Raw genomic sequence first — 27,709 nt, 5'->3', positions numbered from 1 at the left:
AATCCTTATATTTTAGAAACTGGAAACGATCAAAGCACTTCAGTTAGGCCTATATATAATGTGTTACATCATATTTATTTTTTCCAACACGCCTTCACTACCATTTCAGCCAGGCATAGCCTAGCTGGTTAACATTCAGATATCTGATCCCATACAGGCATATACTCTGATATAATTCATGTTTTTATATGTAAAAATTTGAATCCGGATCCTGTGAAAAAGGAGCACACAAAAACACAGATTGGATGAGTGATTCAATCAATCAATTCATCAAAGGGGCACTACAAACATGTAGCCTAGAAGAAGAAAAAGTAGGGCATGATGAAGCATAATCTTATCAAATCAATCAGGCTTAAAATGAAAAGCTCATTGTTACTTTGTATTACCTATTTCGGACGTTGTTCCTGAAGGTTTCACAGCCGTGCAGGCAGTGTGGGGGCAGCCGTTGGCGATGCTGGTATCTGTCGGCAGCTCTTCACTAAGAAGCTCTCGGCGGAGTCCTCCCCTCATCACCAGCAACAGGGAAGTGATGTCAGTCAGACACCTCCAGCAGATTACTGACAGAGCGGAGACAGCGACAGGGGAAAAATTTAACGAACCTCCGCAAAATCCATCTTCATCCGCGAAGAATTAACAAGTATCCGTATCAAAAACAGCGGGAGCATAAAGTACGAATTGCAACCTTTTTAACAAGCTGCGTATTAGCACAATATGAGGTTAGCAGGTTTTTAAAACAAGTGGCGAAAGATTGTGAGAGCCGACTTCATCCGGAGACAACATAGCGTCACAAGAAGACACAGTTCAACCGCTCCGGGAGGTTTTAATGTGTTGGGTGTTTTGAACAGGCTTGGCGTTTAAACCTAAACATTTTTTTGGGGCTATTTTGAAGCTAGCGAGCGCGCTTGCTAGCCGAAGACACATCGCTTAAAACCATGGAGTTAAGAGTGGGGAACCGATATAGACTGGGCAGGAAGATAGGCAGTGGATCGTTTGGGGACATCTACCTGGGTAAGTTCTAGTCCCTAACCCATCTGCTGTGTTGTATTCTTTGTTTTCCAGCAAACGCGACCCGGTACGTGAAGCGCCGACACTTTTGTCGGCTTGGCTGCCTTTCACGGCTCATAGTCGGTCAGCTGTTCAGTGTTTAGGGTAGCAACATAAGCTAGCTACTAAGCTAGCACTCTGTCTAGCAAAGCAGCTAGCCGTTACCAGCGATAAGACGCCTGCTACGTTGTGATAATTCATAGTAAACTGTATTTGTTCAATGTACTCGACTTGGGGGGAACCCATTTTGCCTGTCATGGTGTAAAATGAATTTTCCAAATAGAAGAATGGATACCGACGGCTGCTGTGTATCACTAGCAAAACCCTTTATCTCCAGGGCGCTAACGTTAGCTAGCTAATATTTAAGGTTACTTGCAGTAGTCCGGGAACACAACAGCGGAGCAGGCCTGAGGCTTTAGTGGGTAAATTCCGTGTAACCTACCTACTGATACTGACCAGCCACCTCCTAAACAACTTCTTCCTGTGTTCCTAATAAGAGAAGTTCATCAGAAGGCTATCTAACCTCACACCAGTGCTTCTCAAACAGGAGTAATTTCATCACGATTTCTTGACTGTCACCTCGATGTCGATGTTGCGACGATATTGTAGGGTTGACAATCGGTGCCCTAACAAAATATGTTTGATAAATGATCATCAGTGTCAATATAATGACTAATTGGTTAAAGGCAAATAAAAGAACTGCGAGAACAGTGTAAGTTTTAGAAAATTGCACCTCTTTAAGGTAATGCAGCCTGTAAAACCAGGAAAAAAAACACTCATGCCATACTACGATATAAGTATATCCAAAATCTAATCTAGTCTCATATCGATATAAATTGATATATTGCCCAGCCTTATAACCAAGAGATCAATCGTATGGTTATGTATTTGTATTAAATCCATGTCCTTGAGACTTAAGTAGCCTCCATGAGGCTCCATGGCCTAGTGAGTATCGCCTGACTGAGGTGTCTTTGACATGAAACTGGTTAATAAATCCTGCTGCTTGTTTAGTGCCTGAGCGGACATGTTCATATATTGCGGAGTTTCATCTACAAAGTGCCCAGGGCTGTGGCCTATTGATTATATGTATTTTTGTAATAATCGATTGGATTTGTTACCTCTCGCTGAATAAAACATGTTAAAGAGAGAAACATTAGCTGTGCTGGTGTAAGATTACACTCTACCTAAGCGAGGGATTGTTAGCAATTATGCTGTTATCATCAACGGCGATGCGGCCAAAATCCTATCTCGATAGCGATACGTATCACAATATAACTTGTTTTGTGCTAATTTAGTCAATAAATAGTTCATATGAAATAACCCCTATTATACACTCTTTAAACTTGAAAAAAAAAAAATCGCGTGCAAGGATCAGAACCTAAAGCGTTGTCCATGATGACAACTTTTGCTGGACGATAAATTGTCCCAGAAATTACTGCGATAAATGATATTGTTGTTGTTCTGAGACCATTTTCATCTAATGTAATGATAATGGCATAATAATGCAGGTACACCTTTTTCAAAGATCAATAAACTTTGATTTCTAAAGAATATTTAACCCTGGAACTGCAAGACATTTTGAATATCCACAATAAATGAACAAAACAAGCAAACAATAAATAAAATGGACTCTGTCTCTAACAAAAATGCCCTGGGATAAAAACCAAACGCAACCAAAAACAATAAAATGGAAATCATTGCGGCCGGAAAAATGATAAAGCTTACTTTTATTTATCATGCGATTAATTGATTTATTGCATATTGCGACAGGCCTAGTTGCGGTGATGCTGTTTGGCAGCTGGTGATAGACATTTTTTTATCGTCCTATCACCCAGAATTAGTGTGAAGTTTATAGTCAAAGTGGGAAGTGCATCATTACTGAGCTCTGAGCATTTAAAGGGTCTAATGTTGAGAAAACATTCAAATAAAATTAGAATATGCACCAGAGTTCCAGTCACCTTTTTATTGTAATGCATCCGCTGGTGGCCATATTGGAGGTCAACAGCTCTTGGCAACAGTGTTTGAGAACAGCTGATTACATTTCTAAGCTTAAGACTTTGTCATCTAAACAACAATAGAGAGAGGAGACATGATTAATTAATGAAGCGTTTTTTACTGACTGTGGACTGATCCATTCATCACTGGCATCTAATGAAACTGCTGCCTTGAACAGTTGGAAAAATGTCATCCAAAAAGCTCAAATTTTGCAGTGTGCATTTGAAAATGTTCAGTAGAAATGTAAGGCATACCTGATTTGTTGTTTAAGAGCTAAACGTGTCATCCCTTACGTTTTTGTCTTGCATTTGTTATATCACTTAAGATATATTAAAACCAAGCTGGTACTTTTGTTAAGTTCCCTTTTTAGAAGTTCAAAGGAAGTGTCTGGTCAGTTAACCTGTTTGGTGAAGCCTTTTGCACACGCATTGTTGTGTATGTTTTTATGTGAACTGTTATTTTTTTATTTATTTTTTTGCCTTAATGGATCACTGGCATTTTGGGAAATTTATAAAACGGTAAGTCCCGTGTTTCCTCTGTTTTGATTATGTAGTGGCGGGCCTGCCCCCGCTGCAAAAAAAATCCAAAGGAAACGCTAAAAATCTAAATATAATTTCATTGCACCATAAGATTGATATTCCGCTAAATGTCAACCCATATCTGTAGCTGTTTACATGTTGTTAGTCAAACAATATTAGCGTAAATCATCCCTCATATCGCTCTGGCGGCACGCAAGCCCCAACCTGAGTGTTCTTTTGAACCCTACGGTATGTTCAAGTCATAGGAGAGGCAGGCTTAAAGAAGGCATTAGACCTGTGGACTGGACTGCTGGGGGGAGCTGCTGTTAATGATTAACCGTTAACTGACAGTAAGAATTTTGACCATGCAGTTAAACAATATCAGTAAAACAAAAATAATTAAAAAGGAAAAATAGGCTATATAATTTAACTGCTAGTTAACTTGCTAGTCCCAACTTTGCACTAGCAAGTTGCATTTTTAAGCTCTTTATTTACTGCTACGTTTGTGGCTCGTCACACGTGTAACTATATCGATGAGGACCGTCCTACACGGAGTATGCCAGGCAGACGCACAGCTGACAACCTGCCATTTTGGGAACATACACGCTCCACGGGAACGGCTGCGGACTCGTATGACGCAAGCCGCACCGGGAAAGTGGGAGCATTTGTCCACGACAATGCACGCAATGTCTCGGCTGTGCGACCGTAACAAGTCTTCTGCCGTCTGTGGACGTAGAAAGTATGTCCGAGCCTCCCGATCGGGTGAGCTGGGACTCAGTTGGCTGCTTGTCGGTACGGTTAATGTTCGGTTAATGAGGGTCAGCTATCAGTCAGGAAAAACACAAAATTAAATAAACGTAACATTGTTAATCAGCCAGTATGGTGCTTGGATCTTGAAAACCAAAGTGCCTGACGCACCCTATGGTTCAAGTTTTAGAAGTGTGATACCAATATTTTGTGCTCAACCATAGTAATATAGTAATATATATATATTTTTCCCCCATGTACTGACCAAATTAAATTTAAATAAAGGTTCATCTAAAAGAGAAAAATATCTACCTCTCAATTTCTGATATTATTCCACAGTAATGTTCCCATACAACACAGTGTGTAAACGCTTTAATACTGCTGACAATGTATGAGCAGCCTAGCTGTGTGTGTGTGTGTGTTTGTGTGTGTGTGTGTGTGTGTGTGTGTGTGTGTGTGTGTGTGTGTGTGTGTGTGTGTGTGTGTGTGTGTGTGTGTGTGTGTGTGTGTGTGTGTGTGTGTGTGTGTGTGTGTGTGTGTGTGTGTGTGTGTGTGTGGCTATTTATTGGCGGGAGGAGGAGATGAGGTCAGCTGTTGGAACCAAGCCTTGTACTCTCTGTGCTCTGATGGGGGGTGTGAATGTGTACTGTCAAATGTTCAGAACTGGTACAATAGTTGTTTTTGTTTTAAGATTATTTTTGGGGCATTTTCTGCCTATAATGGATAGGACAGCTAGATATGAAAGGGGAGAGAGGGGGGAAGACATGCAGGAAATTGTCACAGGTCGGACTCGAGCCCTGGACCTTCTGCGTTGAGGAATAAACCTCTGTGTGCCTACTCTACCCACTGAGCTGACCAGGCCACGGTAGGATAGTTTTGTAAACGACAGGTTTGGCATAACAAAACATGGCAGCTAGCCTGGCTCTGTCGGAGGTAAGGCAACAAAATCCCACTCTAAAGCACACTCATTGACACACGATATCTCAATTTATCTGTTTACGGGAAGATATGCTAAACTGTTTACTGGCCGGCAGCCATCACCAGGACTCTCTGCTGGGTCATCTGCAACAAAAATCTTTATTAATCAAATTCAAACCGACGTCATGATGTAATAGAACTCAAAACTATAAATTTTTTATTGCTATACAATCTACATGTGAGTGAGAGTAGATGTTTTTTTTTTTTTCAGTTTTTATTTAGGTAAAGTCATGATTATATTAAATGTTTACAAGACTTGAATATTCAAGTTGTACAATTCTACCGTGGTTGAAGGTTTTTACAGTTCAAAAGCTAAATAAAGAGATGTTATCCATGCATCAATTAATCTCATTTCATCATAACCCATAGGCCTGGCAGCCACTGTACTTCAGGGTCTTTTGTGTTGCAGCCATTGAGCACAAGAAGTGGCGCTCTAAAGTGTGGCTTTATTTTTACATTGAAAACACCCAGTGAAACTGTAAATTTTCATTGAATCCAAAAAAAATAAATTCTCTTTGACATGAGCATGTGACCCGTTTTCAACTCCAACCCTTAAGAATCAGAATCGAGAATTCAAAAGGAAGAATCGGAATTGGAGTCAGAATTGTGAACAAATCAAAACGATGTCCCACCCTACATTTTAGTCTAAAAAAACCTCTTAAAAATAAATCTACCCACCCATTAGCTACCGGTTAATGTCGTGTTGGTTATGGTGAATGATAAAGAAGACTAGGAACTTTTTATTTTTATTTTGTTTTATCGCATCCTCAAATCGCGATATTGGCAATTTGATTATTTATTCCCATATGGTTCAGCCCTACTCAGTGGCACTTTAAGCAACACTTCAAACCACCGAAGTCCCTTGAATAAAAAAAACATACAAGTGTGGTGGCACAGCACTGTTTCGGCTCATGACCGGTTTGACGAGTACTTGTTTACAGATGTAGCTTGTGTTATCTGGGTAAACTGAAAGCGGTGTATGCTAAAAGGAATGCTTTGCCTATGTAAGTAGAGCCGTCCAGTAACACCAAAGTGAAGACGTGCTCTGACCTAATGCTGCTGGTGACTCACTGCTTTCCTGCTCTTCTGCCCCTGAAGCTTCGTGGTCGTTGACGTCATCTCCGACAACTAGCCTTCTCTCTTATGGTGTTGTGAAATCTTTTTTTGCTTGCAGTTGCGAAGCGCAGCTCCCCCTCCCTCCCTCCCCCCCCGCAGTGAGTTAAGTTCAGAGCTTGTGACGTCTCAGGAACGTTGAACACGTCCTATAGTAATGGGGCTGGGGGTTTGCTGCGTGTACTTGTCCTGAACGTCTGTTCCCAAAACTTTGACATGTGTGCGACATGTTTGCGGCTGCTAGCTCACACCTCCCACAGTATGCTGCTACAGTAGTTTAGGAAAAGGGGATTGTTAACGCCGCGTCATCCTTCTCAACAGGGTTCCCGTTTCTGCGTTAGTCTCAACCGCGATGGTTGACGTGCACATACAAGAATGCCTGAGTGGCATCAGATGGTGTGTAATTATTAGCAATAAAAAGTTAGTCAGCTCACTTCTAAAGAATACAAAGTGTAAATGGGTCTCAGTAGTCTGCCTCTGTTGCTGTTTGTGAGCTTCTGTAAGGGGGATGTGTCCCAACGTGTTTTGCCAGCAGCATTGCTCAGCATAGAAAACACACGCACACACCACATATGTACACACTTTCATACCAATAACACACACACCCACTCGCACACAACCACAACCTTCCCTTTGAGATCACGTGGAGGAGCATTCCCCAGAAAAATCTGTCTGGACAGAACCCATTCCGATGAAGCAGACAACAAACTGAAATGTGCTGCTCAGACTGTGAAGAGCCTTTTTGTAGACCTTTTTTTCCCGCTTGGTTGACCAAGCACACAACTAGAACAACAAGTCAGTCAAGTGTGTTGTGCTGAAACTGAAACAGTAGTGTTTACCCCGTCACTCTGTGGAGACCCGAGTAAGTTTTTAAGGGCTTTTTCACACCTTACAGTACGTAGGTTCATGTTTTGGTTACATTGTGTACATTTGATCCGGTTAGTTTTGGTTTCCCACTGCAATTACGCAAGTGCACTGGAAGCCCTTTTACGTCATATCAAATGTCCTGTCGTCATCACCTGCGTGCTCTGCCTCTCCCGATACTTTATATAGATTGGTTTGTAAACAGGCTCCCCTTATAACATGACGACGGCTGGCCACAGCTTCCTCTAATTGGTCAGGAAGTCTGAAGCATACAAAAAATAAAATAAATAAATACCGGACCGTGTTTCTCTTGATCCAGACTGAGAGCACTTCTTTTCGTCTGGACCTTGGTCAGGGGAGGTTTCACACGTGTTGTATTGGTTCGCATCAAACTAAAAAGTCATAAAGTCCGGACCAAACGAGGTAGGTGTGAAAGCACCATGAATCTTTAGGCAAACCTACTTTAAATATAATTATAAATCTCTCACAACAATTTTATGGTTGCAAGTAACAGTTATCTGCATTTATAACCTAGAACATTCTGATTTGTATGTTTTTTTTTTTTTTTTTATGAATTACTACACACATCCACCATTTGAGGTTAGTTGCCATGCGTGAAACACAGGGCCATGATTAACAAAATGCAACAGGATACATTTTTCTACATTAAATACAAAAAGAAATGGAGTGAATGGAAAAGAGAGGCCTTTCACAAATGTCCTGTTGGCCGCCATAATGGGGCTGATTGATAAACACAGTCATTGTGGCCCTTATTGATCAACTTTAATGTAAATGAGTAATCAATTCTTTACCAGTAGGGACAAAGGGTGCACTTGTCTCACTTCTGTGGAGAATCCAAATGTCCTCCCCAATACTATGAAGGTGAATGGAATTTGGGGTGTAAAGTTACTGCCCAGACTGTTATGGATTTGGGGAGCCAGCCAGAGGCCGATCACGGTCGTTTTATTTGGTTGCCAAAGTCTGTACATGCCGTACAGCCACAAACGCACAGACTTTCAGCATTATTTTAATAGCTGTGTATAAATTATACAACGCAACAGCTTTAAAGTGAGTCATGGCCCTAATGGTGTGCCCCGCTCTGGGGAGTGCTGCTCAGCCCGCCCAGATGACATCATAAGGACAAATCAATGATGCTCCATTGGCGCTGCTGTTAGCTTGTTGAACTGCTCCCAAATTAGACAATCAGGGATGGGATTTTTCCACAGTAATGCAACTTGAAAACAAATCTGTTGTGTAGATTTGTTAGGGGGGCGGGTAGACTAGGTAACTGTTACACACAAGCTATGACGTACAGCTATTCCATTTAATTTAGCTGATGCTTTTATCCGAAGCGACTTCCAATACATTCACACCAGTGTTTCCCACAGGTTGAGATTTGACTTGGTGGTGCGGCATGTGATGGCTGGGTTCAGTAATGAACGAGTCAAACGAAGGTTTATATATATATTTTTTTTTTATTTAAAACCATGATCTACGTAACATTAACAGATCATTTAGAAAGAAATGACTATTTACATATTAAACAAAATCAGACTAAAAGATGATACAGGTAAAGTGTAGCCTGATTACCCAGAGCCAGATGTTATATGTTTAACAACTTAAGCATGAAAACTATACTATGATCCATACAGACAGTTGGAGATGGTATTATAAATCTCAACGCTGTCTCCTCCTAACTCCTTTTAAATCGTATAGGTCAATTCTTGTTCATAATGTTTGTTATGGATCATTGTTCGTATTTTTAAATTGTTTTTAATCTGTTTTTGGGGATCCTAAACCCTCAGTTTTGCAGGCTACTATACGTGTCAGAGTTGCAGTCATTAAGATCTCATCTGAACAGATTTCTGTCATTCAAACAAGTCTGAATAGACGCTTAAAACTTGTACAGCCAACTCAATAAAATGACGGTGAATGATGGTTTTATTTGGGCTCGAGTCCAGTAAATCCAGTTAACGAATACGGGGACAGTGAACAACTGAAGGCTCGGTTAGAAACAATTAGCTCCGTTAGCGGCTAGATCCAGTTAACTCCATTTTAAAGAGATGTAGTAAGACACGCTGCCTGGAGAGCGTGAACAACCTGACTGTAAATGACGTTCATGGCCGCTGTGTTTCTACGGTTCAGCGCAGTTTGCCCCTACGGCAAGACCACCAGCAGCGTACTACTACAGCCTGAAGTGCAGCGTTGATGCTGTGTGTCATGCACGCGGAGCGCCACTTTACGAGGGGGAGGGGCTGGAGGCCGGTTGTCTGTGTGTGCTGTAAAAAAATAAATAATACATTGTTGATTGAAGAAAACAAAAAAAAATATTTCAGATTGTATCTGTCTACCTGGGTGGTGCGCCCAAGTACCGACTGGTAGACGACCGCTCTACCACCTGACCCAAAGCCCCCCCCCAACTATTCATTCTATTTTGTGATTGTGTTGAAATAAAAAAAAACAACCTGGCAGAGCAACGAGCTTCTTCCCAATCAGATGTTGTTGTACGGGAGATATCCAACTCCAGCCAATCAGATTGTTTTGATAGGACAGCCCAGCACACGGCGACACAGAGACCACTGCAGGATATCAACACTGTTGACAACTTCTTAACATCAGCTGCAGTTGTTCCGAGTGACAGATGAGTCAAGGCTTTAAAAGGGGAAATCTGCCACCTTTTTATGCGGAGGTCCCATCAGCGGTCATGGTAAATGTGTTCAATTGGAAGAAGAAGAAAAACCCGCAGTGCGTGCTATGTTGACTGAGAAAGCTGATCCCTCCTGCTCGTGCAGCCATGCCGGCCGTGTCTACACGTACCAGGATGCACTCGTAAAACGCACTTCATTCAAATGGGACAGACCCAGAATAAAACTCCCCAAAACCGTCTTTGTTGGCCATTTCACTGTTGCAACAAGCATCAATCCAAAACCGATCAGTCTCTTTTCTTTCTCCGTGAAATGAAGCTGCCTTCAAGTGCAGGTTGGAAACGTGGAGTTCTATAAACGATCTGACGTAAAAGAGCAACTGTGAAACATAACGTCTACTTGTGCTACATTTGGCGGGGTTAAAGAACACAACAGGACGTCACACAAATGGGCCGTTTCAGTGACCCTCCCACACCACCCTGCAGAAAATCACCTGATCCCCTTATGGTGATGTGAACACCGCCTTAGAGAGGTAGAATGATTACTTCTTGCTAGTTCCACCAGTTATACAAACAAAAAGCAATATTATAAATAAGGGCGGTATATCATCAGGGCGTGGTGTTTTTCTTTTTTTGTGCTTGGGTGAATGCTGAGGCTCCGTTTATTTTCATGCTTTTTGGACCTTTGCCAATCACGTGCCTGGACCGTGTGTGTGTGTGTGTGTGTGTGTGTGAGTGTGAAATGGGATTATGGAACCTGGTGTCCAGTTGCTGTGTTTATGTGGAGGGGAGTGGACCTCATAACCATATGTAGGAAGAAAGCAGCTGAAGCTCTGGTTTGTCAGATCACACAGAGCAGCAAAGACTGCTGTCTCATCGGCAAGTAAATACACGAAAGAAGAGCAGGGAGCATACAGTGCACACTGTTACGTTCTCTTCCATGTGTGCTGGCTGTGCTGTGTTAACCACGGATATGTAGCCAAGCAGGTCTTCTCCACTTTAATTGCCAGCTACGCAAGTGATTTAAATATTTGTTCTGGGTCTAGCAGCTAATGTGCTCTGTATATAAGCTGTGAACAAGGCAGACTTTATTACCTTAATGCCAAATTAGTTTCCCTGGACTTTGACCCGACAGCAATGCTTGACTTGACCATGCTCAGTGCTGCAGATTAAATACTGTCCTCGTTAGATGAAGCAATGCCCTAATGAATGTCCATTTATACGCTTTTGCAGCTCACCTCTCTGTCTTCTGTCTCTCCAGGTACCGATATCTCAGTTGGAGAGGAGGTAGCCATCAAGTTGGAATGCGTGAAGACCAAACACCCCCAGCTCCACATCGAGAGCAAAATCTACAAGATGATGCAGGGTGGAGGTACTGTATACTCCTGACACACCACGTACACCCACATCCTGCCACTCTGTGAAGTACTCGGCATCGATATTTACAAGCACTTACAAATATAAGCCAGCATCCATTCGTTGTGTGTGTGTGTGTGTGTGTGTGTGTGTGTGTGTGTGTGTGTGTGTGTGTGTGTGTGTGTGTGTGTGTGTGTGTGTGTGTGTGTGTGTGTGTGTGTTTTGCTGTATCCAGTTCTTATGATACATCCATGCTTCAGACAGAGATGCTGTATCAGAGCGAAAGTAGTGCATTTTTTAAATTAATTGTAAAGGCACAGGTGCCTACTGAAACCACAGACGTGTGCTTCAACCAAGTTCACACACTAGTTCACCTTCGCTGGCTGATGAATTCAGGTCTTATTAGTGTTTTCTGTCTTCAGAGCAAACGGTGTACTTGACTTCATGACGAAGAGACGGTTGGTCCCTCAAAGCACAACTGTGCACACGCAGGCATTTGTATTTTTGTTCCAGCATGGTGGGATGTATTGGGGCATGGTGGCTGACCCAGACTCTGGGAGGTATATTAGTTTGTATGTATATAAATAGAGCGTGTGTGTTAGTTGCTGAGCTACAAGATTTTATTGCGGTCTGCCTGTAGAAGGAAATGCCAGATGGCCTCTTCGCCTGGGCAATGTCAGCCAATTAGCAGCTACTACCAAACCAGCTGGCCAGTGCCTTTACACTGCTCCTGTGTGTGGGTTAGGGCCGGGCAATATATCGATATTTATTTGAGAATAGATATGGTCTTAGATTTTGGATATCGTAATATGGCATAAGTTTAACCTTTTTCAAAATTTACCAGGCTGCACTACAGTAAAGTGATGTACTTTTCTGAACTTACCAGACCTACTAGCTGTTCTATTATTTGCCTTTACCCACTTGGTCATAATATCCACATTATTGATGATTCTTTATCCAAAATCTCATCGTGAAACTGTTTTGGGAAAGCCCCAAATAGTCAACCCTACAATATTGTCGCAATATCGACATTGATTTATTTGGTCAAAGAATATTGTGATATTTTTCTAGTGTGGGGGCATGGACAGCGTGTGCACGCTCATCAACATTTAGTGTTATTTATTCTAAGCCTTAAACCACCATAGAGTTGATAAAACAAATAATTACAACTGTGTAATGCACACATTAAACATCCTCCATTATGTAAGAAGGCCGTTGGTCTTGTATAAAGAAAACTGCTATAGTGCTCCTTGGCATATATTTTTGGTTTCTTTGAGGCCGAGGGACAGTCCTACTGAATTTATAGTGAACTCATCCAAACACTAGAGGAAGGAGCATTAGTGATGGTAGTTTGACTGCTGTTTTACTTTGCCATTTGATTGGACAAAGGGTTTCTGTTCTAGCACGGTTTAACAGAAACCTTCCAACCACAGTTTATAATTACTAGGTGCTTCAGCTTATTGTCTTTTGGTAACTTTTGAAAGGCTTTGCATCGCAGCACTACATAAATAAGCACTAAATATATTCCTCCCCGATTCCTTCTCCCTGCTCTCCTCCAGTGGGTATTCCAACGATAAAGTGGTGCGGGGCCGAGGGGGACTACAACGTGATGGTGATGGAGCTGCTGGGGCCCAGTCTGGAGGATCTGTTCAACTTCTGCTCTCGAAAGTTCAGCCTCAAGACAGTCCTGCTGCTGGCTGACCAGATGGTGAGAGAAAAGAGGAACTGAGAGCCAATGGCAATAGGGACTGTGACGATTTTGGCATTGTGAAAACGGCATGTTTTAGGGCTGCACAATATGAGGAAAATATGCGATAAACGTTGAATATGGCTAACGATATTACTTACGATCAATCAACAGATAATAAAGTGTCCTGCATTTCTGCTTCTTTCATGTTCCGCTAAATAGAGCGAACCGCTTGTTGACTTTAAAACCAGAAATCATTTCCAACATTCTTCTGTTTAAATAAATTGAACATTAAATTAAATACAAATGGCTCCACTTAAAAAGTGAGTCACATTTTAATGTGCAGTTTTCTACCGCTTATTTTCTTTAAACTCACTCAATGTCTATTGCGATACTTTTCAGCTTTTCGCAGTGTTTATTGTGCAAGGTTGATAATGCGATGACGATAAAAAAACTATATTGTGCCGCCCTAGCGTGTTTTTGCATGTTTAAAGTGCTCATATTACGCTTTTTGGCTTTTCCCCTTTCCTTTTATTGTTATATATATCTTTTTTTGTGCATGTTATAGGTTTACAGAGTGAAAAAGCCCAAAGTCCACCCCAAAGGGACTTACCATCTCCAACAGAAAACACTGTTAACAAACTGCTCCAAACAGCTCTATTGTAGTCCAGCCTTTACTTCAGAGACAAACGTGGTCACTTTGTAACACACGTTATAATGCTCACCTAGCTGCTAGGATGGCACGCCCTCAAACCAAGCTAGTTAGAGCGGAGACCCGAAGAGTTGCAGAATTAAAACGTTACGTATGAAAGAGAATTTGTCAACCTTTAAATAACTTGCCACTCTGAAACATCTAGCTCCAGTCTAGGTTGTACGGCTGAACCGTACCAAAGATGGAATAGCAGTGAGATGCCTCACTCTGTAGCTAAAACCGAGAGCTCACACAGGGTGAAAAGAGGAGCTGCAGCAATGTGCAGGTTTAATTTTTTTTAAATTAAACCACGTAAACCTATTCTGGTACAACGTCTAAATACAATTGTGAACCTGAAAATGAGCAGTATATAAGGTCTTTTAAGGCTGACACCAGATCCTCTCCCGTCTAGATCAGCCGCATTGAGTACATCCACTCCAAGAACTTCATCCACAGAGACGTGAAGCCTGACAACTTCCTGATGGGGCTGGGCAAGAAGGGCAACCTGGTCTACATCATCGACTTCGGCCTGGCCAAGAAGTACCGCGACGCCCGCACACACCAGCACATCCCCTACCGCGAGAACAAGAACTTGACCGGCACTGCCCGCTATGCCTCCATAAACACACATCTGGGCATCGGTAAGACCAGCGTCGTCCCCCCCCCCCCCAAAAAAAATGCTGCCGTCTGCCGCGATTGGATAGACCCGTCCGGGCTGCTGATCTGACTCTGTCCTCTCTGTCCTACAGAACAGTCCAGGCGGGACGACTTGGAGTCGCTGGGCTACGTCCTCATGTACTTCAACCTGGGTTCTCTGCCCTGGCAGGGCCTCAAAGCCGCCACCAAAAGGCAGAAGTACGAACGCATCAGTGAGAAGAAAATGTCCACGCCAATCGAGGTCCTCTGCAAAGGCTACCCATGTACGTTGAGCTGCTCCCTCCCGGGTGAAGGATGTTAAGAACCATGTAATTAACCGTTGATCCTAACCAAAGCCTTGTTTGTTCCGGTCCGTTTCCTCCTCCCCACAGCCGAGTTCGCCACCTACCTGAACTTCTGCCGCTCGCTGCGCTTCGACGACAAGCCTGACTACTCGTACCTCCGCCAGCTCTTCAGGAACCTCTTCCACAGACAGGGCTTCTCCTACGACTACGTCTTTGACTGGAACATGCTCAAATTTGTAAGTTATATTATCACATTGAGGGATTCGTTTCAGAAAATGTATTGTCCCAGTATTTGGCTGCATACTATCATTCAGTCCAGTTTCATTTATATTCCGCCTTAAAGACACTGACTTCTTTTTATTTAAAGATCCATACCGTGTTAACTAGATCCAAACATGTTCAAGTTGTAAATCACTTGTACTGTGGGGTGAGGGAGACTGTCTGGACCACTCGTGAATTTCATTAGTACCAAAGAGAACATTTCGAAAGGTCAATGCCATAAATTGACTTAAAAGGGTAATTTCGGTATTTTTCAACCTTATTTTCCCATGCATTGGGTGTCTTTAGTGTCTACTGTTAACACAACAATCTTTATAATTGGTCAAGTATTGAGCTAGAGCACTGTAACCGGCAGCTGTAAACCGGGCTGCAATGTAGTCCTATAGATAGTATAGACAAAAATTTGGTCCACTAAAAGTGCAGTTTTTGCCACCGACAGGCTCAGATTATTATCCTAAGTGTCTGACTACATTATGGAAAGGATCCCTACGGAGATGGAGCTTTTTGTCAAAGAGTAAGATCTTTTGTTTACCCAGAAACCGCTCTGAAATCGCTATCGCCTAACCCACCAGACTCTATGTAAATAATCCGTACTTTCAGCGTGTATAGAGCCAGCATATTTTCACATGTAAATATCTGAATTAAGGGTTTATTTCCACCACACCAGAGTGGCGATTGTTGGAACAGTGGAGAACCAAGACGGCCTTTGACAGTTTGGTTTGGTTCCGGTTGACTTTGAATGAAGTGTGTTTTTACAATAAAAATACTGTTCTGGTGGGTTTGGCGATGTAGATTTCGGGGCTGTCTCGTGTTTACTAAACAAAAAGGATCTTACTCTTTAACAAAAACGTAGGGATCCTTTCCATAATGTCGTCAGACACTTGGAATAATAACCTGGTATGTAAGGAAAACCAGAAAGCGGCTATTCAGGTTCAAAAGGTACCTGCTACTGGATATTGAGAGCCAAATCGAATGTGCGTGTGTGTCAGGGTGCCAACAGGGCCGTGGAAGACGCAGAGCGGGAGCGTCGGGAGCGTGAGGAGAGGCTGAGGCACAGCAGGAACCCCGCAGCCAGGGGCATGCCCTCGGCCTCTGGGAGAGCCAGGGCGGCTCCGGACGTCGCAGCCCCCTCACCACTCAACCCTGCCTCACACACAGGTCAGTGTGCACACACACATACACATACACATACATACTTTAAACAGGAAAAGAAAAAGGGGAAGGCTGAAATCAACTGACTGACTGGTCATAATCCAGCCCGTGTGTTGTAGTTTTACATGTGTAGTTTCACGACTAGAGCCGGAGCTTTCCCATTATTGGAAACGTCTAACTTTTTTTTTTTTTTTTTTTTTTTTGTCTTCCAGGTCTGGAGAAGGAGAGGAAGGTGAGCATGCGTCTTCATCGTGGGGCACCTGTCAACATCTCCTCTTCAGACCTGACGGGACGCCAGGACACATCCCGCATGTCCTCACAGGTAAGACACGCACAGACACACACAACTGCTGAGTTGTTAGTCACGAAATCCACAACAGGTCTGATGTACCAAACTTGGTCTGCGCAGTAGAGCAGAAAAACAAATCTCACTCAGTGGGAAGTAAAGAGAACAAAGGGAGGACTGCCAGTAAATATTATGAAATGTGTAATTCATGCTTAATTGTCTTAACAAGTATTCACAAAAAAGGGAACCATATATCACAAGAGAGCACACTGTCTGTATCAGCATGTGCTGACTTCCCCTTTCACTTGTACCAAATGTAGTTTGTTCCCCTTTTCTTGCATTTTACGTTTGCTGACATGAAGCAGCCAAACAGCAATAGTTTTGTAACTGCAGAACTGCGACAGACTAATGCGAACGGTTAAGATTAGGACGTAGTTTTAGGGCGTCCTGCTGGTAGTGTGGATCTGCATGGAGGAGCTGGGGTCCGCCCTGCTGTTTTAACGGCTTCATTGGGTCCATTGTTTCCTTCCTTCTTGTAGACCTAGAGACCCCCAGAGAGTATAACACCCACTGGAGGTGTTTTTTGGAGAAAAGCTACAGATTTATTAATAGACAAGTTCAACTTTTTTTTTTTTGTTTGTTTGTTTGTTTGGGGCTGTATTTGCAGAGAACTTCACACATTCGAAGAACACATTGAAAACCAGACTCACTCCATCAAGTCCCAAATGTAGGGCAGCGTTTCACAATAGGAGACTCTTCACTCTACAAAAACATAACCAGCTTTGTAATTGGCATTGATGATGATGACCTAACTATTGTACTTCTTTTATTTTTTTTTCGTCTCTTCTGCAGGCCCTGTCCCGGGTCACACCCAGTGGCCTTCAGTCCGCAGCTCCACGGTGAAACCCTCCCATCCATCCGTGCACCATGTAGGCCTCAACGTGCTCCACCTGCAGCGGACACACACACACACACACACACACACACACACGCCTACACCTAAATATTACACACACCTACACCTAAATATTACACACAGGACTCCTAAATGACAGAGGACTACCAACTAATGCTGAGTCAGGCTGCACTCTTGTTCACTTTACAGAGGAAAAGATACACAACCAGGAGTGTGTGTGTGTGTGTGTGTGGGGGGGTGGGGTGTGAGAGGTAGGCGGGTGGAGTACAGTTTGGTAGCAGCCACGGCTTCCCTTCTTCTCCAATGGAAGATGTGGAACCCCCCCCCCCCCCTCTTACAGTTGATCAAGCCATGGATTCACTTTCTTTTTAAACTTTGGTTTTACTTATTTTTGTTCTTTAGCATTAAAACTTCTCTGACACCAGCTCCACTGATCAGACTTCACAAAGGGCTGGAGAATGATTCTGTAAGCTGTTAAAAATAAAATAGCATGTGGGACATTTTTGATTCTGAAAGCAGGAAGAGGTGTGATCCATCATGGCAGTGTTAAAGGACACTGAGACTCCTTACACCCCCACAAGTCAACTTTTTATTTTGTTTAAGGTTTAAATGTAAAGGTAGGATAACCCACATTGTTTTTAAGAATAGGACAAAAGGTGTTTGAATGCTCTATTTTCAAAGGTGATCCCATAGATCCCCCAGAGTAATTTTTTTTATTATTTTTTTTTTTTTTGGGTCCTCCTCAGGTGCATTGGAACCAGGATGTTGTTGTAAATCCAAAAAACACACGGCACATTTTCTGTCTGTCTTCAGGTTGTGATGCGGTGTGCTGCCTTGGAAAGCTGTGAATGAATCGATCTGTCCACATTGAATGGATGAGATGTTGTTTTTAAGCCGGTGAATAGTGATGTGGTTTTGTTGTGTGTGTGTTTGTGTGGTTCTGTCTTAGGGTTCTACAAGCTCAAAGGGGGTGGGGGATAAACATGTTGAGGCGTATTTACTTTCAGGGTTTTAACATCCTGACCTCACTCTGGACCACTTGACCCTCTGGCCATTTCCTACCTAGACCTCGTCAAACGCTCACGGTCTGCCTAACCCATGCTTAAAATAATGTCATTTTTCCAATGGAATGCTACATCCTACTACTCTACAGTTTCAGTCCACCAGCACAGAGCAAACGAGGCGCTGGTATAGCCCCATCCAAGATGGCGCAACAACTCCACAACGGAGGCATAATAGTGGTTATTTTGCAGTCAATATTGTTGGAGAAATGCATCCTGTTAAGCAGAAAAAACGGCTCTTTAAAGAGTTTGGTCTTCTAGCCTTATTTAAATAATTTAACATTGACTATGTGCCAATGCAGCGGATGTTGCTACATGGTAGCACAGTGTACAACTAAACTATGTCAACTCTACTGGAGCCAGTCTGCCCTTGACACATGACAACATTAAAGGCACACTCCACCAAGTTTACACGTCAAGATCAGTTTATTAGTCCCGAAGAGCACTGCTCAGCCTGTGAAAACGGGTGTAGATTGTCATCTGTAGAGAAGACTATTGAGTTGCGTCATGGGAAATGTAAGATCCAGGGCTTTCGGGGATTGATCCACACAATGGGGAGTGGGGGAGGCTTATATCTTATCCCCTTTTGCCTTCCTTTCGACCATTTTTTAGTTTGTTGCAAGTACCACGACTTTATGGGAGCACGATACTAAATGCCAAGTGTTCCTGTATCGTGAAATAAAAAAAAAATAATAAAAACTGGTGGCGTAGATGGCGCACAATAAAGTTCAGAGATACAACAGACGAAAAAGGCTTAATGTTATTAGTGCACTTCAATTAAACCTTGATAAGCTGGTGTTTCTGACCAACTCGGGACACCCCCATGAGAAGGTCTGACGAGAGCTGGCAGAGTCCGGGTAGAAAATGGACCGGCGTGCCTTAACATCGGGCTCAATGGAAAGCGAGGAGGTTTTTTGGAGAGCGAGGTTTTCGGACTGAGTGTTGTCTTAAGAAAAGGTCCCAGCGCTACTGGAGCCACGGGCCCCGGTGACCTGTGTCCTTCCACCTGAGCAGTCGGCCGATCCGACCAATGAATCCTGCCGATTTTTGGAAGTAGGAAATCCTCGATGTGGTAGACTGGTTGCAAAGTATCGTAGGCAGTTTTTCTGTAGTTTTGAGGGCGAAGGGGTTGTAGTGGTAATTTGTACATGTTTGTTCTGTTGTGTATAGGATGTGCTTACTGTCTACCACGTCCACGTGAGCCGCTGTACGGTTCTGGATAGTAACGGCGGTGTATGGAGGGACTGGGAATGCCTCACTCCATTAGCTTAAAAAAATATATATACACATATATATATATACCTCACCTGGGGGCTTGAAAGAAAAAACAAAAAGAAAAAAAAAAGTGATGGATTAATTTTGTTTGTCACACTGATGATGGCTATGATAGATGCAAGTACACTTTAAGGGATAATAGTTTGTTTTTTTTCTTCAGTCTGTCATGTCTGCTTCTCTCAGTTCTTCATTTTGTCACCTCCTGTCCAATGTTGCTTTTAACTGCGGTGGATATGGTCGCTCATGTCCCACAATGCATCTCTTACTGTGGATTCATGGGAAATCTCTCTTTCCACTCCCACCTTAAGACTTTTGCTCCTCATTTGTAATGCCACTGTATTTGTGTATTTTAAAAGTGTAAATAAATTAATAAGTACTTGTATATGTTGCTTTTTTTTTTTATTTGATTGGGCTGGCTGAAATTAAAAGCTGAGAAAATAAGATATTTGGGGTGGGTTTGCATATTTTTCTTGTGTGTGATTTAAATAGTTAGAAACCATCCTCTGGAGACCTTTTAAATGTCCATACCAGAAATGATGAGGATGCCATTCTGTGGACCTACGGTGTACACGCATCACCTTTAGGACCCAGAACTCTGGGATTGGGGATCAGGCTATTCTCTGAAAACTGTGTTAAATACCTGAAGCTCACTACACATAAAATCACAACTCCACATCAGTGCTAAAGGTGTGTACGTAGGCGGCATAACAACTTTGTGAGTTGATTATGTAATATATCAGAGCTGTGTTTTCAAGATGTTCCCCCTAGTGACCAGATAAAGAATTGAATGTAGCTTTAAAGTAGATGGTGTTACGTCACACACTAAAGCCCTGTTCGCACAGCACTAGTGTTACCTGGGGACCTGTAGTAATTTGTAATAATTGCGGAGGTCCTCTGGTCTTAATCCCATGCGAGTCTGCCATGTCTGTGATTTGTGAAGTAAAAATTCCACCGTAAATGACCTACTATATTTCCCCAAACAGAGGTTGTGTGATATTGGTCTTGTGCAAATCGCAGTCTGTGATTTGGAATCATATTGGATGTGTTGGCAATTATAAATGAACATTTTGACAGAGCCTCAACACTGAATGGGGGGAGGGGGACAATGTCAGTAAATGGGAGTGTCGTGGAAGTTTCCTTTGCAGCAGGAGGGGAAGATTTCAAAGTTTAGTAAATTGAAACAAATAAGACAGTCAGACTAAAACCAAGTTGGGTTTTTGTATTTTATTAAAGATACATTTTGCAAAATAGGTGCAAACATGATCAGTTGATGAGTCAGTTTCTCAAATGTGTGAACAAGAACACCAGGCTTTTATGCATCTTCAGAGTGACAGCACACACGCACTTGGCTTAGTATGACGCTACAATTTTGACAGGCAATCTGATACACGTGAAGACAATCAGAGAAATACAAGAGACATCTTGGAGTCATCTCACCTCCTCCTCCCTGTATGACTTTCACCCCCCCGTTACATCTTAACTGGCATGGGAAAACCAGAGCTAGTTTCTAGGGTGACCTTGTACCTTTATCGGTTCAGGCAAACAGTCATGCTCCCATCATGTTCCAGACTGGATGTCTCACAAAGTTAGAATCAAAATCTACATGTGGGAATGAGATAAACTCTTTCAGCATTTGTGAGGGAATTAAAGTACAAATGAAACATAAAAATATAAGGAATTATGCTTAAATGTAATTTTCCCATTACAGGAGTAAAATACAGACTTCACTTATCCTGTACGAAGGCACCGCACAAAACCAAAACGAGGGGATACATTTCTAAATCACATGAGGTCCCCTTGTAATATAGTCAAAAAATATAAGTAAACAAGAACAACTCTCCAAATCCCAAAACTGGAGTGCTAAAACTCAAAAAGTGTGATGTCATCAAGATAAAGTGTGCTCCATAGACAATGAAAAAGATGTTCTAGATGACCCTGAGAGCACCCAGGGGAACGTACGGAGTATATGGAAGCATTTTCTGTTTCACAACTGATAACACAATAGAATAGAACCAAATCAGACTCCCATTCGTTGTCTATGGAGCAGCTCCACCTTTTGTACAAGTTTGAGGCTTACTTCTCCGGTTTCAGGCTTTAAAGTGCCCATATTATGAAAAAAAATCCCTTTTTCTGGGATTTGGGGTGTTATTTTGTGTCTCTGGTGCTTCCACACGCATACCAACTTTGAAAAAAATCCATCCATGCTGTTTTGAGTGAGATACGGTTTCTGAATGTGTCCTGCCTTCAGTCTCCGGGTGAGCCGGTCAAAATCTGCACGGCTTTCTACATCACTAGCCAAAACGAGGGGCGCTAACCGTTAGCATGCTAGCGCTAGCGTGTTCTCAATGGCAAAACACTGCTACAACACACATATTCACCCTAATCTACAAAATAAATTGTATAGAACTACTTCCATGTCCCTGTTCTGCAGGTATTTCAAGCAAAGTGTGAAGTGCGCCCTCGTTTAAGAAGAAGTCTCCCGGCTAATCCTGCCTTGTTCAGGCCGAAGTTGGAGAAAACAGCTAGCTAGCTCATGTGATCCTTACCTAGCTACTGCGCGTGTGCGACCGACAACAAAGATGTTACAGAAGTTGCGAGGTCTCACTCTGTAGCTAAAACGGAGAACTGAACACAGGGTGAAAAGAGGAGCTGCAGCAATGTGCAGTACAACAAAAAATATGGTGTTTTTTGAAAATTAAACCACGTAAACCTATTCTGATACAATCTCAAATTACAATTATGAGCCTGAAAATGAGCAGAATATGGCCACTTTAAAGGAGAGAGTAGCTCACGCACGCTAACCTCGACTGAACTTTCCTCGGCCGTTGGAATAACATTTAGGTGGCGCTAAATTATCATCTTAGGTTTCACATATAGGTCTTAACCTAGTACAGCTTTAATATCTTATACCAATCCATTACTATGAATCGTTGGGGTGTCCAGTGGGAAAATACAAAATAGTTCCTCGCAGCACGCCACTGGGTGGTGCAGTGAGGCAACATGAGCACCTGCCTACTGCAGCACAGGCAGGACAGTTACACAACAGGTCGTGGCTTCTCCTCCCTGCAGGATGTGAAGAGATCCACGGTGAGAACTCTCAAACCATATGAGAGAAAGGATACAAAGCAAAGTGGGGGGGGAGGGGGAAAGAGTTAATGTTTGGTTTGTTTGTGTATTTAAAAAATAAATAAATGAGCATCTCAAAATGTGAGCATCTGGAGTATTATTCCAGGGGGAAAATGTCTGTGTAAGAGGGTCCCGGGGTGAGTTGAGTGTGTGCGTAAGAGAAAACACACACACGCACACTCTGTCCAGTGGTAGAGTGGGAGTGGGGAAGGGGGAGCGCTGACGTCAGCAAACCACAGTCCCCTCCCCCACAGCAACAGCACAGTAGTTTATTTATTCCCTGGTTATTAACACTCTGTCAGTCAGAGCATTACAGCAGCCACACACCTCCGGGTGCAGCTTCCGACCGATGTAAACACATCACTGATGCACCTTAAGCCCCTGACACGCCAAGAAAAGGCAGTCGGACTGATCAGTCGGCTCCCCGATGTCCAAAAAAAAGTCCCCTCCGGAACACACCGATGCGACGCCGACTTGAGCGTACGTTCTGCGCGAGACGTAATACAAAAAAAATGCTAACCGGAAATGACAAACGCGTCACGTGGGTCTGGCTTCTCCAGCCAATAGGAACGGCGGCTTGTTCGAAATACGATCTCGTATTTTACGAAAATAGTTCACCGAAACGTTTTTCTGAAAACATTTTAAGCGAAAAAAATAGGCCGTGCAGTTGCTGAATCTGTCTTCGTTTCAGATCGACCAAGGTCAGTTAGAAAGATTTTCGTCACTCATCCCGCTGGTTATTTCCGGGGTTAGCACTGCCACCAATCAGATTGGTGGAGTGAGTCCGACTGCCCGCCCTCCGAACCCAGCAAGTCAGGTCGGCCAAAATGAAGGACGACGGCACGGAACACACCGAACAGACTCGAGTCACCGACCTCGCCAGACCGTCTGATGGCCGATTATCAGGTTGGTGTGTCAGGGCCAACATACCCGTACACGTCCATGGGGGACTTAAGGCTTAGGTTGCTAGTTGGTATGGGGAAAGTAGTCTCTTCCACTTCCAGGATTGCTCCGTTGCCGCTGGAAATTCCACCGGATGTCCCTCTTTTTGGCCAAATGTCTGTTACTTTCCACTTTCTTTGTGTTGGCGTTCTAACCTCCGGTGGATTTCTGAGGACTATGGTTAACCGCTCCTCAGATCTCTGCAGGGTAAATCCACACAGCTAGCTAGACTATCTGTCCAATCTGAGATTTCTGTTGCACGACTAAAACAACTTTTGAACGTACACACGTTCCACCAAAACAAGTTCCTTCCAGAGGCTATTTTGCAGAGGCACCGTGGCTCCGTCCATGACGATTGGGATTGGTTTAAAGAAATGCCAATAAACCAGAAAGGGCAAAGTAAATGAAAATACAATAGTATTCTTTGATTTTATTTTTTATACTGATACGCCTAATTCATATGCACACAACTGTAGAAAAACATGGACGTAGTGTGGATAGAGTTAAGAAAATGACACGGTGAGGCTTGGTATTTTTATTTGGTCAGAGTGGAGGAAGCCTGTGTGCAGCTGGGGTGGGACAAGCAAGCAATCACAAGAGCTGACTGTGATAGAGGACGACACCTGTCAATCAAGCAAGCATGCCCCAATGCACGAGTCTCTTAATACTTAAAGCTGCACTAATCCATAGCTGTACATCTCGCAGCTCAGTTCTCACATTCTTCCCCCACAAAAGGGGGGGAAAAAAAAAAAAAAAAAACAACCAACAACAAAAAAAAGATTCTTGTACATAGTGTAAAAATACTTTTGAGTCTTTTTCATGCCACTTTCTACTTCTACTGTACATTTCAGAGAGAAGTATTGTACTTTTTACCCCACTACACTCATCTGACAGCTTTAGTTACTTTACAAATTCAGATATTTTTGCACACAAAACACATGTCGTTTATAAAATCTGATGTTTTATTATAAATTAAACTACCCAACAACATTTAGACCTACAAGACCAGCTGAAATGATCAAACACAGAACGGTTTGGATCGTTTCCAGTTTCCGAAATGGGAGGATTTTTTACTTTTAATACTTGGAAGTACATTTTCCTGATGATCCTTACATACTTTTACTAAAAGTGCTCGTATTATGCTTTTCCCCTTTCCTTTATGGTGTTATATATCTTTTTTTGTGCACGTTATAGGCTTACAAAGTGGAAAAGCCCAAAGTCCCCCCCAAAGGGACTTACCATCTCCAACAGAAAACACTGTTCACAAACTGCTCCAAACAGCTCTATTGTAGTCCAGCCTTTACTTCAGAGACAAACGTGCGTCACTTTGTAACACACGTTATAATGCTCGCCTAGCTGCTAGCGTGGCACGCCCTCATACTCTGCTTCTGACTGGCTAGTAGTCCTTACCTAGCTACTGAGCATGTGCGACTCCCAACAAAGATAGAACAGAAGTGCGATGCCTCACTCTGTAGCTAAAACAGAGAGCTCAACACACAGGGTGAAAAGAGGAGCTGCAGCAATGTGCAGTACAACAAAAATATGGTGTTTTTTTGAAAATTAAACCACATAAACCTATTCTGGTACAACCTCTAAATACAATTATGAACCTGAAAATGAGCATAATATGAGCACTTTAAGTAACATTTTCAATGCAGGGCTTTTACTTGTAACAGAGTATTTGTTATAGTGTGGTATTAGTGCTTTTCCTTGAGTAAAGGATCTGAATATACTTCTTCCACCGCTGGCTGTACACCAGCGCAGAGTTAGTTATATGCTGGCTGTTATGGAAAACCTCAGGAGCAGCACAACTCTGGCTATGTGAAGAGGGTTTCGGGAGACTACACAGAAGCATTTAATGAGATCTCGATCGGGGAGACTTTTAGACTAAGCAGTACAGTTTAAACCACAGTACCATCCCAACTCTAACTGTCTTTGTATCTCCTGCTGAAGCTAGCGAGTTTGGTGTTACGCAAATATATTGCTGGTGCCATAACATAGACACCGCAAACAAAGATGCTCACCCAAATCTTGTTTTGCAAGTTCAGTCAATCTCTCTTCACCCTTGTTTCTACGACCTTTAAAAGGACAAGGTCCCCCGAACGCAACATGCAACAGCAGCCTAGACTCGTCCCCTGACCTGTGACCTATAGGAAGACCAGAAGTTACCTAGGTTCTCCCCATTGTCTTAACCACAACCAGGGCTGCATCTCATGTCGCTTAGATTGCCTCCTCGACTCCTCCACTTGCCTCCCTTCCTCGCTTCTTAGTCCCTCCCACCGAGGAGGCACGGGAGAGACGCGAGGAAATCGCGGGAGGAGAGCAACTGCCACCCCGAAAATGACACACAGGCCGGAATAGTACCTGCTGCGGTAAGAACTGAGCCTTTGCACAGAAAGGGATTGCCAGGTCATGTGATCCACAGAGAGACAACAGGCATGGCGTGACTGGACGGAGAAGGTGTTTATGGCAGATCTGAGTCACAGAGCGGGAAAAAACTGGTTTCAGGCAGGTATAAAAAGAGAATTCAAGAGAACACACTCGGGATGAGGCCAAAGTGTAACCACAGAAGGTTTCACAACAAACTAGTGAAGAGGAAGAAGTGGTTGAAGGTTGGCCTCAGCTTTTATTAGGGCACAAATCTATTCTACCAATAATAAAGCTGTCATCTGTCCTGCCCTAAGAGGTGCAACAAAGCTGACAAGAGACTCAGCAAGATCTCAGTCAACAAGTCTATAGCCTATACACACCCACACACAGTCCTGGGAAGAGGTCCAATCAGCCAGATTAACCGACAACACGTGCGTGGGCCTTTTAACTCGCGTAGTGGCAATGAGAGGAAATGGACCGCAGGTGTGACGAGCAGCAGGTGAGAGGAGTTTGGTTGGAGAGCAGAATGTAGGTCAGCCACGCCCAGACACACAGGACAGAGAGGGGGGAGGGGGTACAGGACGGATCCTAACAACTAGCCTACAAATTAACAGAAAACCTGTGATACAAACTTCATTTTTTTTTTAAATTAGTCGTCATTTGCCACGCAGTGATGGTCTAATAAAAGCCATTATTGAGTTGCGTTATGGGAAGTGTGGGTGTGTTTTCTTTTGTTTTTTTTTACATCTGTCTGTTGCAAATTTATGAAAGCACAAAAAATATGTGCTGGACTGCCCATTTAAGATTAAAATTTAAAAAAAATACTAGTTAGCATACTACAGTTTTGAATTCAGTTTATTTTCTTATGTGATAATGCATTGAAAAATAAAGGGTCAACCTACCTTTTTACGGTCTTATTAAAGACCAAGGGGGTAAGCCTCTCCCCGGAACACGTAGCTCCTATGGCGCCATTTTGATGCTACCAAGCCTTCACCTCCCGTTAGCATCCCATTGACTCCCATTCATTTTGGCGCCACTTGACAGCGAATAACTTTACATCTGAAGCGTTTAAAGACTCTATTTGTCCATTGTTTATTTCACAAGAAACACGACAATGTATAAAAGGCTCCATTACCTTGTGCCTCACATTATGGCTCCGTAGCAGACGGTTTTGTAAAAATAGGCTAACAATTGTGTCATAACCATGCAATTTACTGTCGCACAGTAGAGGAATTACCGTATAGTACAGGAGAAGCTCACAGGCAGTCTGGACTCACATTAGCAAGTTTAATTACTAATGTTAACTTGCATTTTAGTTAGCAATAATTAGCCTGTGCCTATGTTATCTCCTTACATATACCTACGCTCTCCGTCTCTGTAAGATTGGGAATGATTGAGATTTCTCTTGGCACAGCTACCAGAAGACTTACAACTTTCAGACACGTTGCTCACGTCACATTTACGTCGTCTCTCTCAGTTGGAGGCTGCGCAGGAACCCTAGCTATCACCGGAAAAGTGCTTCTAATATCCTTCACTGGTCTCCGTCCAGAGCAAGGGGGTCTGCTTGTCCATTTTATACATGTCTATGTTAAAGACACTAACGTTAGCCTACAGCCCACAATTTTAAGCTAACAATTGAACTAGATATTAATCTTGTTAAACGCTCCACTAGGCCTACACACAGTCACGACTGTAAAAAATATGTCTATGTCACATACAGAGAA

General features: G+C 42.9%; 1 protein-coding gene across 1 annotated transcript; it reads left to right on the top strand.

Moving 5' to 3' along the window:
• Positions 1 to 556: 556 nt before the first annotated feature.
• On the top strand, positions 557 to 19,929 carry csnk1da (casein kinase 1, delta a). Its single transcript, XM_039825653.1, has 9 exons — positions 557 to 1,008; positions 11,165 to 11,275; positions 12,819 to 12,967; positions 14,050 to 14,278; positions 14,387 to 14,557; positions 14,666 to 14,814; positions 15,847 to 16,015; positions 16,222 to 16,331; positions 17,148 to 19,929. The coding sequence occupies exons 1-9, from the start codon at positions 933 to 935 to the stop codon at positions 17,196 to 17,198; spliced, it is 1,215 nt and encodes a 404-aa protein (XP_039681587.1). The 5' UTR covers positions 557 to 932; the 3' UTR covers positions 17,199 to 19,929.
• The last annotated feature ends 7,780 nt before the right edge of the window (positions 19,930 to 27,709 follow it).

Source organism: Perca fluviatilis, chromosome 15, assembly GCF_010015445.1.
Source record: "Perca fluviatilis chromosome 15, GENO_Pfluv_1.0, whole genome shotgun sequence".
Taxonomy (NCBI): Eukaryota; Metazoa; Chordata; class Actinopteri; order Perciformes; family Percidae; genus Perca; species Perca fluviatilis.
This window is presented reverse-complemented; position numbering and strand designations above follow the sequence as displayed.